Source organism: Salvelinus sp. IW2-2015, linkage group LG18, assembly GCF_002910315.2.
Source record: "Salvelinus sp. IW2-2015 linkage group LG18, ASM291031v2, whole genome shotgun sequence".
NCBI classification, from domain to species: Eukaryota; Metazoa; Chordata; class Actinopteri; order Salmoniformes; family Salmonidae; genus Salvelinus; species Salvelinus sp. IW2-2015.
In genome coordinates, this window is record NC_036858.1 from 52,539,693 (window position 1) to 52,552,721 (window position 13,029).

The 13,029-nt window shown below is 43.5% G+C and overlaps 2 protein-coding genes across 28 annotated transcripts in view; both read left to right on the top strand.

Moving 5' to 3' along the window:
* LOC111977567 (dystonin) overlaps positions 1-13,029 on the top strand; it is a 198,098-nt gene that overhangs the window by 83,239 nt on the left and 101,830 nt on the right. For 22 of the 27 annotated variants that reach the window (XM_024007053.2, XM_024007056.2, XM_024007045.2 and 19 more), the window contains 4 exons: positions 122-368; positions 462-569; positions 655-753; positions 1,529-1,693. In XM_024007053.2, the coding sequence (XP_023862821.1) occupies positions 122-368; positions 462-569; positions 655-753; positions 1,529-1,693 (619 nt within the window). The remainder of the gene's footprint in view (positions 1-121; positions 369-461; positions 570-654; positions 754-1,528; positions 1,694-13,029) is intronic. The other 5 variants (XM_024007061.2, XM_024007066.2, XM_070448596.1 and 2 more) reach the window with 1 other exon arrangement.
* LOC139029100 (uncharacterized) lies at positions 1,701-10,223 on the top strand. Its single transcript, XM_070448198.1, has 2 exons — positions 1,701-4,716; positions 9,809-10,223. The coding sequence occupies exons 1-2, from the start codon at positions 1,784-1,786 to the stop codon at positions 10,221-10,223; spliced, it is 3,348 nt and encodes a 1,115-aa protein (XP_070304299.1). The 5' UTR covers positions 1,701-1,783.

Genomic DNA, 13,029 nt, shown 5'->3' on the forward strand with positions numbered 1-13,029 from the left:
CCATACACCAGTAAAGAGTAGTGAGAAACACTTATTGTTCACTGTATGTGAATAAGCGGAATGTAAAATATGACCTTTTACGGATACTAAGGCAAGATACTCTTTATGATATCTGCTTCAGACTTCGGGACCTGGAGGGCATCAGTAAATCTCTGAAGTACTACAAAGACTCCTACAGCAGTCTAAATGACTGGGTCAGAGAGATGGAGACTGCTCAGCTCAAGACCCAGGAGAACCAGCCAGAGGACAGCAAGGCGCTTGCTGAGCTGCTCAACCAACAGAAGGTCCTTGTTGCAGAAATGGAACATAAGCAGAGCAGAATTGATGAATGCCAAAAGTACTCAGAGCAGTACTCATCTGGCGCTAAAGTAAGTTATCTCTGTAACAGTTTTGACCTGATATGATATGTCTGCATGAAGAGCACTTGAACACCAGCGTAATATTCCCTAATCTGTTGTCAGGATTATGAGCTACAGCTGATGACCTACAGAGCAATGGTTGACTCACAGCACAAGTCCCCGCTCAAGAGACGGAGGATGCAGAACTCAGCTGATGCCATCGTTCAGGAGGTTAGAATGGAACAGTAGTAAACTAGTTGCTGAGTGTGTTGTGTGTGCTAAAGAAAGTGACCCTTGTTTTCTGCCCCTACCTCAGTTCATGGACCTCCGAACTCGCTACACGGCCGTAGTAACCTCCATGACGCAGTATGTAAAGTTTGCCAGTGAGACGTTGAAGAGAACAGAAGGCGAAGAGGTAGGGGATTGGTGAATATTAGATTTACAATGCGCAAATCGCTGTGCATACTTTGAACTGCCTTTTTTCCCCCYTCACATTATTGTGTTAAGAGGGTTTGCTCCCAGCCATATTGAATTAACAGGACCCTCACCTTTAAAGCCATAAATATGACGCTTCAACTCAAAGGGTTTATTTCTCTTCACTGCTGTGTGTCATTCATTCAGCGCTGATGAATGTAGATGTTTTGCTTTGTTCAAGACAAATCATGCGATATGGTGTCATACGCAGCTGTAATGCTGATACAAAGAGCCATTCTTTTGTATCATTGCTGGTGATGGTGACTTCTCTTTGGAGGAAGAAGCTGTCTCCTCTCTCTCTCATTGAATCTGAAACATACTCTCGTGGTGGCATTTCTTTGGGACAATTAACAACACTGCAACAATCCTTACTTTGGTAAGCATGTTAGAATAACCATACCATAAACACAACTTTCACTTTATTTCAATGTTAAAGGAAAACTCCACCCAAAGACCCATCTTCATGTCAGCGATCAAGTTTTCAAGATATGTAACTTACAAAATACAAAAATGTTACACACTGCAACATGCATCATACAGGCCATATTTCTGTATTTTGAAAGTTACATATCTTGAAAACTTGATTGCTGACATGCAAAACATTTTGGGAATATATCAACAATGGACTAATGAAACAACTACCAAAACAGTGTTTTGAGTGGAGTTTTCCTTTTAAGTATGAGGTAGTGCATGACTTGTTCTTTTTTGCATTGTAGAATAGGAAAGAATCAGAAAAGACAGAGTACCTCACCTGGACAGAGAGCTGGGAGCTCCAAAAGGTAGCAGGGGAGGAGGTGATTGGACAGCTTCAGCAGCAGGTACAAGAACTGGAGACCTCATTGGCTGACAGAACAACCCAGTTGACCAGTCTACAGAGAGAGGTAAAGACGCAAAAAAGTACCATAGAGGACCTTACCCTCCAGAAGTCTAAGGCCGAGAATGAGGCTCAGCAGTACTGTGCAGAACTAGACATGGTTGTGAAGGGCAAAGCAGTCATTGAGCAAGAGTTAAGTAACGCACGACAGCTGGTCCAGCAGTCAGAGGCCAAACGGTCTACTCTTGAGGAGAGTCTTCGTATGCTGAAGATGAACATCGAGGAGAGCACCCTGGCCCGGAAGAAACTGGAGGACCACTTGAAGAGGAAGAACAGCGACGTCCAGGATCTTGAGGAGCACAATCGCACACTGCAGAGGATGCAACATTCCTCTTCCACCAACAGCATCCAGACGATCCATGTAGAGGTGGAGGCAGAAGTCCTGCAGCAGAAACAGGAGGAGCTGGCCATGGCGAGGAAAACAGCCGAGACCGAAATCAAGACGCTTAAGTCAGAGCTGAACTCTGTGCTGGTGCATAAAAAGATAGCAGAGGAGAAAGCGCAACAATTCAAAGAGCTTTTGGACGATGCCAATACCAGGTTGAAGAAACTTCAGCTGGACATGGAATCGGATAGAAGCAGCATGAGACAAAAGTCAGAGGAGCTCAGACAGGAATCTTCAGAGCTGAGAAAATCAATCCATGTCTTTCAAGAGCAAATCAAATCTCTCCAGAGGGATAAGTCTTTATTGGAACAGAAAACTATTTTCCACATGACAGAGGTTGAAGGCCTGAAAAAACAGTTAAAGCTCAACCAAGGAAAACTGCTCCAGAAGAACTCCAGGGAACAGGAGAGTAGTCACAAGATGCAATGTTTAGAGGAAGAGCTGGCCTCCAAACAGGCTGAGGCAGACCAGTTGATGTTCAAGATCAATGAACTGACGAGAATGAATGTGTCATTAGACAATGAGGTCATAAGTCTTAAGGTCAGTGTGGAGTCATTACAACGAGAAAAATCATTCTCTGAACAAAAGGTCAAATCATTGAAAAGTGAGAGTGAGAACTGGAAACAACAGCTTCAAAAAACCAAGGAAGAATCCAACATAAAGACAAGATCTGAACAGGATGTACAACTCAAATCTAAAAACCTGGAAGCAGAACTTCAGAAAGGTGGAATGGTGGTTGTGCAATTGCAGAAAAAAGTAGATGAGCTTAAGAAGGTCAACATGGAGATGGAAGTCAACAGGCAGAAGATGAGAGCTCAACTCGAGAAGATCACCATGGAAACTGAAATCAAAGACCAGCAAATCAACATATTAAAGTCTCAGGTGGATGGCACCAAATCTCAGGTGAAAGTCATTGAGGAGGAGCTGCTGAAGAAATCTCAGATGTCCCATGAGCTTCAGATCAAACTGAGGGACTACAACGAGGAGATGAAGAGAACAGCTGAACTCCAGCAGAAAAACAAAGCTATCAGCTTGAACCTCAACAACTACGAGAAGGAAATCATGAATCTGAAGTCTGAGCTTAGCTCTGTTGGCACTGAGAGGAATTTGGCCAATAAGAAAGTCCAAGAGCAAAAGGGTGAAGTGAATGATCTGAACATCAAACTGAAGAAGGCAATGGCAGAGCTGCAGAATGAGTCAAATGAGGGCCAGAGTTATCTGGCTAAAGTAAAGGCATTGGAGGGGGAGCTTTTGCAATGCAAGCAGAGTATGAAAGGAATCATTGGAAGTAATGAAATAATGACAGCAAATATGAAGCAGGAAATAATTGCCCTTCAAAAAGACAAGACAATGGCTGACCATAAACTGGTTACCTTGAAAGCAGAACTCGAGGAAATTAGGTCTGCCTTGAGAAGAACAAAAGATGAATTAATTAAAGTGACCCAGGAAGGGAAAATCAGCCAGTCTAAAGTCAAAGAGTTCGAGGCAGATCTTCAGAAGAGTAGGTTGACAATAAAAGAAATCACTGCCAGCTCTGACAAATCCTCATCAAGTTTCAAACAGGAAATCATTGTCCTTCAGAGGGAGAGAAGCGCAGCCCAAGAGAAAACCCTTTCGTTGGGGTCTGACCTCACCATGCTCAAGGGAAAGCTGGAAGAATCCCAAAAGGAGGTCAAGCAAAAGGAAACGGAACGTTCAGCCCTGCAGCTGAGGTCGCAGATGCTGGAAGACCAACTTGAGAACTGTAAGCGGATGSTGGAGGAAATGACAGTGAATATGAAGCAGGAAACTAGTGCCCTTCAAGAGGACAAGACAATGGCTCACCAAAAACTGGTTACCTTGGAAGCAGAACTTGAAGATATGAGTTCTGCCCTGAGAAGAACAAAAGAGGAATTAATTCAAGTGACCCAGGAAGTGAAAATCAGCCAGTCTAAAGTCAAAGAGTTTGATGCAGATCTTCAGAAGAGTAGGTTGATAATGAAAGAAATCACTGCCAGCTCTGACAAATCCTCATCAACATTCAAACAGGAAATCAATGTTCTTCAGAGGGAGAGAAGCGCAGCCCAAGAGAAAATCCTTTCGTTGGAATTTGACCTCACCATGCTCAAGGCAAAGTTTGAACAATCCCAAGAGGAGGTCAATCGAAAGCAAACGGAAAGTTCAGCCCTGCTGCTGAAGTCTCAGAAGCTGGAAGACCAACTTAAGAACTGTAAGAGGATGTTGGAGGAAATTACAGTGAATATGAAGCAGGAAACTAGTGCCYTTCAAAAGGACAAGACAATAGCTGACCAGAAAATGGTTACCTTGGAAGCAGAACTTGAGGAGTTAAATTCTGCCCTGAGAAGAACAACCTATGAATTAATTAATGTGACCCAGGAAGGGAAAATCAGCCAGTCTAAAGTCAAAGAGTTCGAGGGAGATCTTCAGAAGAGTAGGTTGAAAATGAAAGAAATCACTGCCAGCTCTGACAAATCCTCATTAACTTTCAAACAGGAAATCATTATCCTTCAGAGGGAGAGAAGTGCAGCCCAAGAGAAAACCCTTTCGTTGGTGTCTGATCTCACCATGCTCAAGGCAAAGCTGGAACAAGCCCAACAGGAGAGCAAGCAAAAGCAAACCACGGAAAGTTCATCCTCCAGCTTGAGGTTCAGAAGCTGGAAGACCACTTGAGAACTGTCAGCAGATGCTGGAGGAAAGACATTGAATATGAAGCAGGAAACTAGTGCCCTTCAAAAGGACAAGGCAATGGCTGACCAAAAACGGGTTACCTTGGAAGCAGAACTCGAGGAGAGGAATTCTGCCTGAGAAGAACAAATGATGAATTAATTAAAGTGACCCAGGAAGGGAAATCAGCCAGTCTAAAGTCAAAAGGTTTGAGGCAGATCTTCAGAAGAGTATGCTGACAATAAAGAAAATCACCGCCAGCTCTGACAAATCCTCATCAAGTTTCAAACAGGAAATCAATGTCTTCAGAGGGAGAGAAGCGCAGCCCAAGAGAAAACCTTCGTTGGTGTCTGATCTCACCATGCTCAAGGCAAAGCTGGAACAAGCCCAACAGGAGAGCAAGCAAAAGCAAACGGAAAGTTCATCCCTCCAGCTGAGGTTCCAGAAGCTGGAAGACCAACTTGAGAACTGTCAGCAGATGCTGGAGGAAAAGACATTGAATATGAAGCAGGAAAACTAGTGCCCTTAAAAGAGAAAGGCAATGGCTGACCAAACCGGGTTACCTTGGAAGCAGAACTCGAGGAGAGGAATTCTGCCCTGAGAAGAACAAATGATGAATTAATTAAAGTGACCCAGGAAGGAAAATCAGCCAGTCTAAAGTCAAAAAGTTTGAGGCAGATCTTCAGAAGAGTATGCTGACAATAAAGAAGAAATCACCGCCAGCTCTGACAAATCCTCATCAAGTTTCAAACAGGAAATCAATGTCCTTCAGAGGGAGAGAAGCGCAGCCCAAGAGAAAACCCTTTCGTTTGTGTCTGATCTCACCATGCTCAAGGCAAAGCTGGAACAAGCCAACAGGAGAGCAAGCAAAAGCAAACGGAAAGTTCATCCCTCCAGCTGAGGTTCCAGAAGCTGGAAGACCAACTTGAGAACTGTCAGCAGATGCTGGAGGAAAAGACAGTGATATGAAGCAGGAATCTAGTGCCCTTCAAAAGGACAAGGCAATGGCTGACCAAAAACGGGTTACCTTGGAAGCAGAACTCGCGAGGAGAGGAATTCTGCCCTGAGAAGAACAAATGATGAATTAATTAAGTGACCCAGGAAGGGAAAATCAGCCAGTCTAAAGTCAAAAAGTTTGAGGCAGATCTTCAGAAGAGTATGCTGACAATAAAAGAAATCACCGCCAGCTCTGACAAATCCTCATCAAGTTTCAAACAGGAAATCAATGTCCTTCAGAGGGAGAGAAGCGCAGCCCAAGAGAAAACCCTTTCGTTGGTGTCTGATCTCACCATGCTCAAGGCAAAGCTGGAACAAGCCCAACAGGAGATCAAGCAAAAGCAAACGGAAAGTTTCTCCTCCAGCTGAGGTTCCAGAAGCTGGAAGACCAACTTGAGAACTGTCAGCAGATGCTGGAGGAAAGACAGTGAATATGAAGCAGGAAACTAGTGCCCTTCAAAAGGACAAGGCAATGGCTGACACAAACGGGTTACGCTTGGAAGCAAACTAAGGAAAGGAATTCTGCCTGAGAAGAAAAATGATGAATTAATTAAAGTGACCCAGGAAGGGAAAATCAGCCCAGTCTAAAGTCAAAAAGTTTGAGGTAGATCTTCAGAAGAGTATGCTGACAATAAAGAAATCACCGCCAGCTCTGACAAATCCTCATCAAGTTTCAAACAGGAAATCAATGTTCTTCAAGGGAGAGAAGCGCAGCCCAAGAGAAACCCCTTTCGTTGGCATCTGACCTCACCATGCTCAAGGGAAAGCTGGAGGAAGCCGAAAAGGAGTCAAGCGAAGCAAACGGAAAGTTCAGCCCTGCGGCTGAAGTCCCAGAAGCTGGAAGATCAACTTGAAGACTGCCAGCGGATGCTGGGGAAAAGACAGTGAATGTGACGCAGGAAACCAGTGCCCTTCAAAAGGACAAGACAATGGCTCACCAAAAAACTGGTTACCTTGGAAGCAAACTTGAGGAGTTTAAATTCTGCCCTGAGAAAAACAAACTATGAATTAATGAAAGTGACCCAGGAAGGGAAAATAGCCAGTCTAAAGTCAAAAGAGTTCGAGGCAGATATTCAGAAGAGTAGGTTGAAAATGAAAGAAATGACTGCCAGCTCTGACAAATCCTCATCAAGTTTTAAACAGGAAATCCTGTCCTTCAGAGGAGAGAAGCGCAGCCCAAGAGAGAACCTTTCGTTGGCATCTGACTCACATGCTCCAGGGAAAGCTGGAACAAGCCCAAAAGGAGGTCAAGCAAAGCAAACGGAAAGTTCAGATTCCAGCTGAGGTCCAGAAGCTAGAGCACGAACTTGAAGAACTGTAAGCAGATGCTGGAGGAAAGACAGTGAATATGAAGCAGGAAACTAGTGCCTTCAAAAGGACAAGGCAATGGCTCACCAAAAACTGGTTACCTTGAAGCAGAACTTGAGGAGGGAATTCTGCCCTGAGAAGAACAAAAGATAAGTTAATTAAAGTGACCCAGGAAGGGAAAATCAGCCAGTCTAAATCAAAAGTGTGAAGCAGACCTTCAGAAGAGTATGTTAAAATGAAAGAATGACTGCCAGCTCTGACAAATCCTCATCAATTTCAAACAGGAAATCAATGTCCTTCAGAGGGAGAGAAGCGCAGCCCAAGAGAAAACCCTTTCGTTGGCGTCTGACCTCACCATGCTAAAGGAAAGCTGGAAGAAGCGAGAGAGATCAAGCGAAAAGCAAACGGAAAGTTCAGCATCCAGCTGAGGTCCCAGAAGCTAGAGACGAACTTGAGAACTGTAGCAGATGCTGGAGGAAAAGACAGTGAATATGAAGCAGGAAACTAGTGCCCTTCAAAGGACAAGCAATGGCTCACCAAAAATCGGGTTACCTTGGAAGCAGAACTTGAGGAGAGGAATTCTGCCCTGAGAAGAACAAAAGATGAGTAATTAAATGACCAGGAAGGGAAATCAGCCAGTCTAAAATCAAAAAGTGTGAAGCAGACCTTCAGAAGAGTTTGTTGAAAATGAAAGAAATGCCTGCGCAGCTCTGACAAATCCTCATCAACTTTCAAACAGGAAATCAATGTCCTTCAGAGGAGAGAAGCGCAGCCCAAGAGAAAACCCTTTCGTTGGCGTCTGACCTCACCATGCTGAAAGGAAGCTGGAAAACGCCGAAGAGGAGATCAAGCGAATCAAACAGAAAGTTCAGCCCTGCTGCTGAAGTCCGAGAAACTGGAAGACCAACTTGAGAACTGTCAGCGGATACTGGAGGAAAAGACAGTGAAATATGAGCAGGAAACCAGTGCCCTTCAAGGACAAGACAATGGCTGACCAAAAACTGGTTCTTGGAGCAGAACTCAAGGAGATGAGTTCTGCCCTGAGAAGAACAAAAGATGAATTAATTAAAGTGACCCATGAAGGGAAAATCAGCCAGTCTAAAGTCAAAGAGTTTGAGGCAGATTCAGAAGAGTAGATTGAAAATGAAGAAATCACTGCCAAGCTCTGACAATCTTCATTAAGTTTCAAACAGGAATCATTGTCCTTCAGAGGGAGAGAAGCACAGCCCAAGAGAAAACCCTTTCATTAGATCTGACCTCACCATGCTCAAGGAAAGCTGGAAGAAGCCGAAGAGGAGGTCAAGCGAAAGCAACGGAAAGTTCAGCCTGCAGCTGAGGTCCCAGAAGCTGGAAGATCAACTTGAGACTGTCAGCGCATGCTGGAGGAAAAGACGTGAATGTGACGCAGGAAACTAGTGCCCTTCAAAGGACAAGACAATGGCTCACCAAAAACTGGTTTCTTTGGTAGCAGAACTCAAGGAGATGAGTTCTGCCCTGAAAAACAAAAGATGAATTAATTAAAGTGACCCATGAAGGGAAAATCAGCCAGTCTAAAGTCAAAGAGTTTGAGGCAGATCTTCAGAAGAGTAGTTGAAAGTGAAGAAATCACTGCCAGCTCTGACAAATCTCATTAAGTTTCAAACAGGAAAAAATGTTCTTCAGAGGGAGAGAAGCACAGCCCAAGAGAAAACCCTTTCAATGGCATCTGACCTCACCATGCTCAAGGGAAAGCTGGAGGAAGCCGAAGAGGAGGTAAAGCGAAAGCAAATGGAAAGTTCAGCACTCAGCTGAGGTCCCAAAAGCTGGAGATCAACTTGAGAACTGTCAGCGGATGCTGGGGAAAAGACAGTGAATGTGAAGCAGGAAACTAGTGCCCTTCAAAAGGACAAGACAATGGCTCACCAAAAACTGGTTACTTGGAGCAGAACTCAAGGAGATGAGTTCTGCCCTAAGAAGAACAAAGATGAATTAATTAAAGTGACCCAGAAGGGAAATCAGCCAGTCTAAAGTCAAAGAGTTGAGGCAGATCTTCAGAAGAGTAGGTTGAAAATGAAAGAAATCACTGCCAGCTCTGACAATCCTCATCAACTTTCAAACAGGAAATCATTATCTTCAGAGGGGAGAAGCGCAGCCCAAGAGAAAACCCTTTCATTGTCGTCTGACCTCACCATGCTAAAGGAAAGCTGGAAGAAGCCGAAGAGGAGGTAAAGCGAAAGCAAACGGAAAGTTCAGCACTCCAGCTGAGGTCCAGAAGCTGGAAGATCAACTTGAGAACTGTCGCGGATGCTGGAGGAAAGACAGTGAATGTGACGCAGGAAACTAGTGCCCTTCAAAAGGACAAGACAATGGCTCACCAAAAACTGGTTTCTTGGGAGCGACTCAAGGAGATGAGTTCTGCCCTGAGAAAAACAAAAGATGAATTAATTAAAGTGACCCAGGAAGGGAAATTCAGCCAGTCTAAAGTCAAAGGTTGAGGCAGATCTTCAGAAGAGTAGGTTGAAAGTTAAAGAAATCACTGCCAGCTCTGACAAATCCTCATTAACGTTCAAACAGGAAATCATTGTCCTTCAGAGGGAGAGAAGCGCAGCCCAAGAGAAAACCCTTTCATTGGCATCTGACCTCACCATGCTGAAAGGAAAGCTGGATCAAGCCCAAAGGAGGTCAAGCGAAAGCAAACGGAAAGTTTAGCGCTGCAGCTGAAGTCCAGAAGCTGGAAGACCAACTTGAGAACTGTCAGCGGCTGCTGGAGGATAATACTCTGATGTGAAGCAGGAAACTAGTGCCTCCAAAGCACCAGACAGTAGCTGCACAAAAACTGGTTACCTTGGAAGCAGAACTCGAAGAGAGGAATTCTGCCCTGAGAAGAACAAAAGATGAATTAATTAAAGTGACCCAGGAAGGGAAAATCAGCCAGTCTAAAGTCAAAGAGTTTGAGGCAGATCTTCAGAAGAGTAGGTTGACAATGAAAGAAATCACCGCCAGCTTTGACAAATCCTCATCAAGTTTCAAACAGGAAATCAATTATCTTCAGAGGGAGAGAAGACAGCCCAAGAGAAAACCCTTTCGTTGGCATCTGACCTACCCTGCTCAAGGGAAAGCTGGAAGAGCCGAAGAGGAGTCAAGCGAAAGAAACGGAAAGTTCAGCCCTGCAGCTGAGGTCCCAGAAGCTGGAAGACCAACTTGAGAACTGTCAGCGGATGCTGGTAGAAAAGACAGTGAATATGAAGCAGGAAACTAGTGCCCTTCAACAGGACAAGACAATGGCTCACCAAAAACGGGTTACTTTGGAAGCAGAAACTCGTGGAGATGAGTTCTGCCCTGAGAAGAACAAAAGATGAATTAATTAAAGTGACCCAGGAAGGGAAATCAGCCAGTCTAAAGTCAAAGAGTTTGAAGCAGATTCTTAGAAGAGTAGGTTGAAAATTAAAGAAATGACTGCCAGCTCTGACAAATCCTCATTAACTTTCAAACAGGAAATTACTGTCCTTCAGAGGGAGAGAAGCGCAGCCCAAGAGAAAACCCTTTCGTTGGCATCTGACCTCACCATGCTCAAGGCAAAGCTGGAGGAAGCCGAAGAGGAGGTCAAGCGAAAGCAACGGAAAGTTCAGCCCTGCTGCTGAAGTCCCAGAAGCTAGAAAACCAACTTGAGAACTGTCAGCGGATGCTGGAGGAAAGACAGTGAATATGAAGCAGGAAAATAGTCCCTTCAAAAGGACAAGATATTTCTCACCAAAAATGGGTTACTTTGGAAGCAGAACTCGTGGGAGATGAGTTCTGCCCTGAGAAGAACAAAAGATGAATTAATTAAAGTGACCCAGGAAGGGAAAATCAGCCAGTCTAAAGTCAAAGAGTTCGAGGCAGATCTTCAGAAGAGTAGATTGAAAATTAAAGAAATCACTGCCAGCTTTGACAAATCCTCATCAACTGTCAAACAGGAAATCACTGTCCTTCAGAGGGAGAGAAGCGCAGCCCAAGAGAAAACCCTTTCATTGGCATCTGATCTCACCATGCTCAAAGGAAAGCTGTATCAAGCTCAAAAGGAGGTCAAGCAAAAGCAAACAGAATGTTCAGCTGCGCTGAAGTCCCAGAAGCTGGAAGACAACTTGAGAACTGTCAGCAGATGTGGAGGAAATGACAGTGAATATGAAGCAGGAAACTAGTGCCCTTCAACAGGACAAGATAATTGCTGACCAAAAACTTGTTACCTTGGAAGCAGAACTCGAAGAGAGTTCTGTCTTGAGAAGAACAAAAGATGAATTAATTAAAGTGACCCAGGAAGGGAAAATCAGCCAGTCTAAAGTTCAAAGAGTTCGAGGCAGATATTCAGAAGAGTAGATTGAAATAAAAGAAATCACCGCAGCTCTGACAAATCTTCATCAAGTTTCAAACAGGAATCATTGTCCTTCAGAGGGAGAGAAGCGCAGCCAAGAGAAAACCCTTTCGTTGGCATCTGACCTCACCATTCTCAAGGGAAAGCTGGAACAAGCCCAAAAGGAGGTAAGCGAAAACAAACAGAAAGTTCAGCCTGCTGCTGAAGTCCAGAAGCTGGAAGACCAACTTGAGAACTGTAAGGGGATGCTGGAGACTTGAAAAGCAACTTGAACTGCAAAAGCAGGGATATGAGAGACAGCTGCAGTTAGTGCAGATGGAAACGAGTCAAATGCATGCATTACAGGAGTCTCATATCAAACTGGAATTGGAGCAGAAATCCAGAGAACCTTCACAGTACAGAATTAGCAGAGAATAACACCAAGTTTTTCCAGCAAGAAATTCCACAGTTGAAAACATTAGAGAGCACTTTAAAGTTAAGGCAGGATGATCTACAACAAATAAATGAGGCTACGTATTAAAATGGATCAAGTGAAAAATGGAGAGAACTACTATTAGCCATGACCTGATGAAAGCAAAATCTCAAATTGCTCAGTTAGAAACAGAGAAAATGCAACTTAACTCTAGCATTACTCAGCTGGAAAAAATTCATAAGGAAAACTCAAAAGAGGTCACAAAGCTCAAAACATGTTGACAGACAGTGAGCAGAAACTAAGAGTAAAGGAAAAGGAAGCAAGATCCTCAACGAGCAGGTTGTTTCCTATGGCAGGAGGTCAGAGGTCTTCAGGAAAAGGTCTTGAAGCTGGGGTCACGATTAAGACTGAATGTAGGACTCTAAAGGAAGTGGAGACTACAAGTCAAACCAAAACATTCAATGAGAGCACTTTGAAATTAAAGCAGGAAGCTCAACAACAATTAGACAAGGTTTGTATTAAAATGGAGCAAGTGCAAAATGAGAGACCACTATTAGCCATGACCTGCTGAAAGCAAAATCTCAAATGCTCAATTAGATAAAGCGAAAATGCAGCTTAACTCTAGCATTACTCAGCTGCAAAACATTCATAAGGAAAATTCAAAAGAGATCACAAAGCTCAAACAAATGTTGACAGACAGTGAGCAGAAACTAGGAATAAAGGAAAAGGAAGCAAGATCCTCAACGAGCAGGTTGTTTCCTATGGCAAGGAGGTCAGAGGTCTTCAGGAAAAGGTCTTGAAGCTGGAGGTCACGATTAAGACTGAATGTAGGACTCTAAAGGAAGTGGAGACTACAAGTCATACCTATCATAAGTGTGACAAAGGCAATGAGGTTACCAAAACTGAAGACTGAGCTTTTGTTAACACAGAAAATGGTGTCATCATATGAAGAGGCAAACCGCAATCTGGAGGAGGAGCTTATCAAAATAAAAGTGTCCTCAGAGGTATATATCCATGACTATAATATATATATTTTTTACATTCATCTAAAACGTGCATAGTATTTGTAGAAAATAAACAAGACACAATTGAAATGCATATTTGTATGACAAATTAATAATAATAATAATAATATTTCATTTGTTGAGCTCATTTCCTTCACTCAATAAGCAAGGAATAAATGATCTCAAGGTATTTTCTATATGTAATGATTATTCACATCTTATGCCAACAGATAGCAACCGGGAG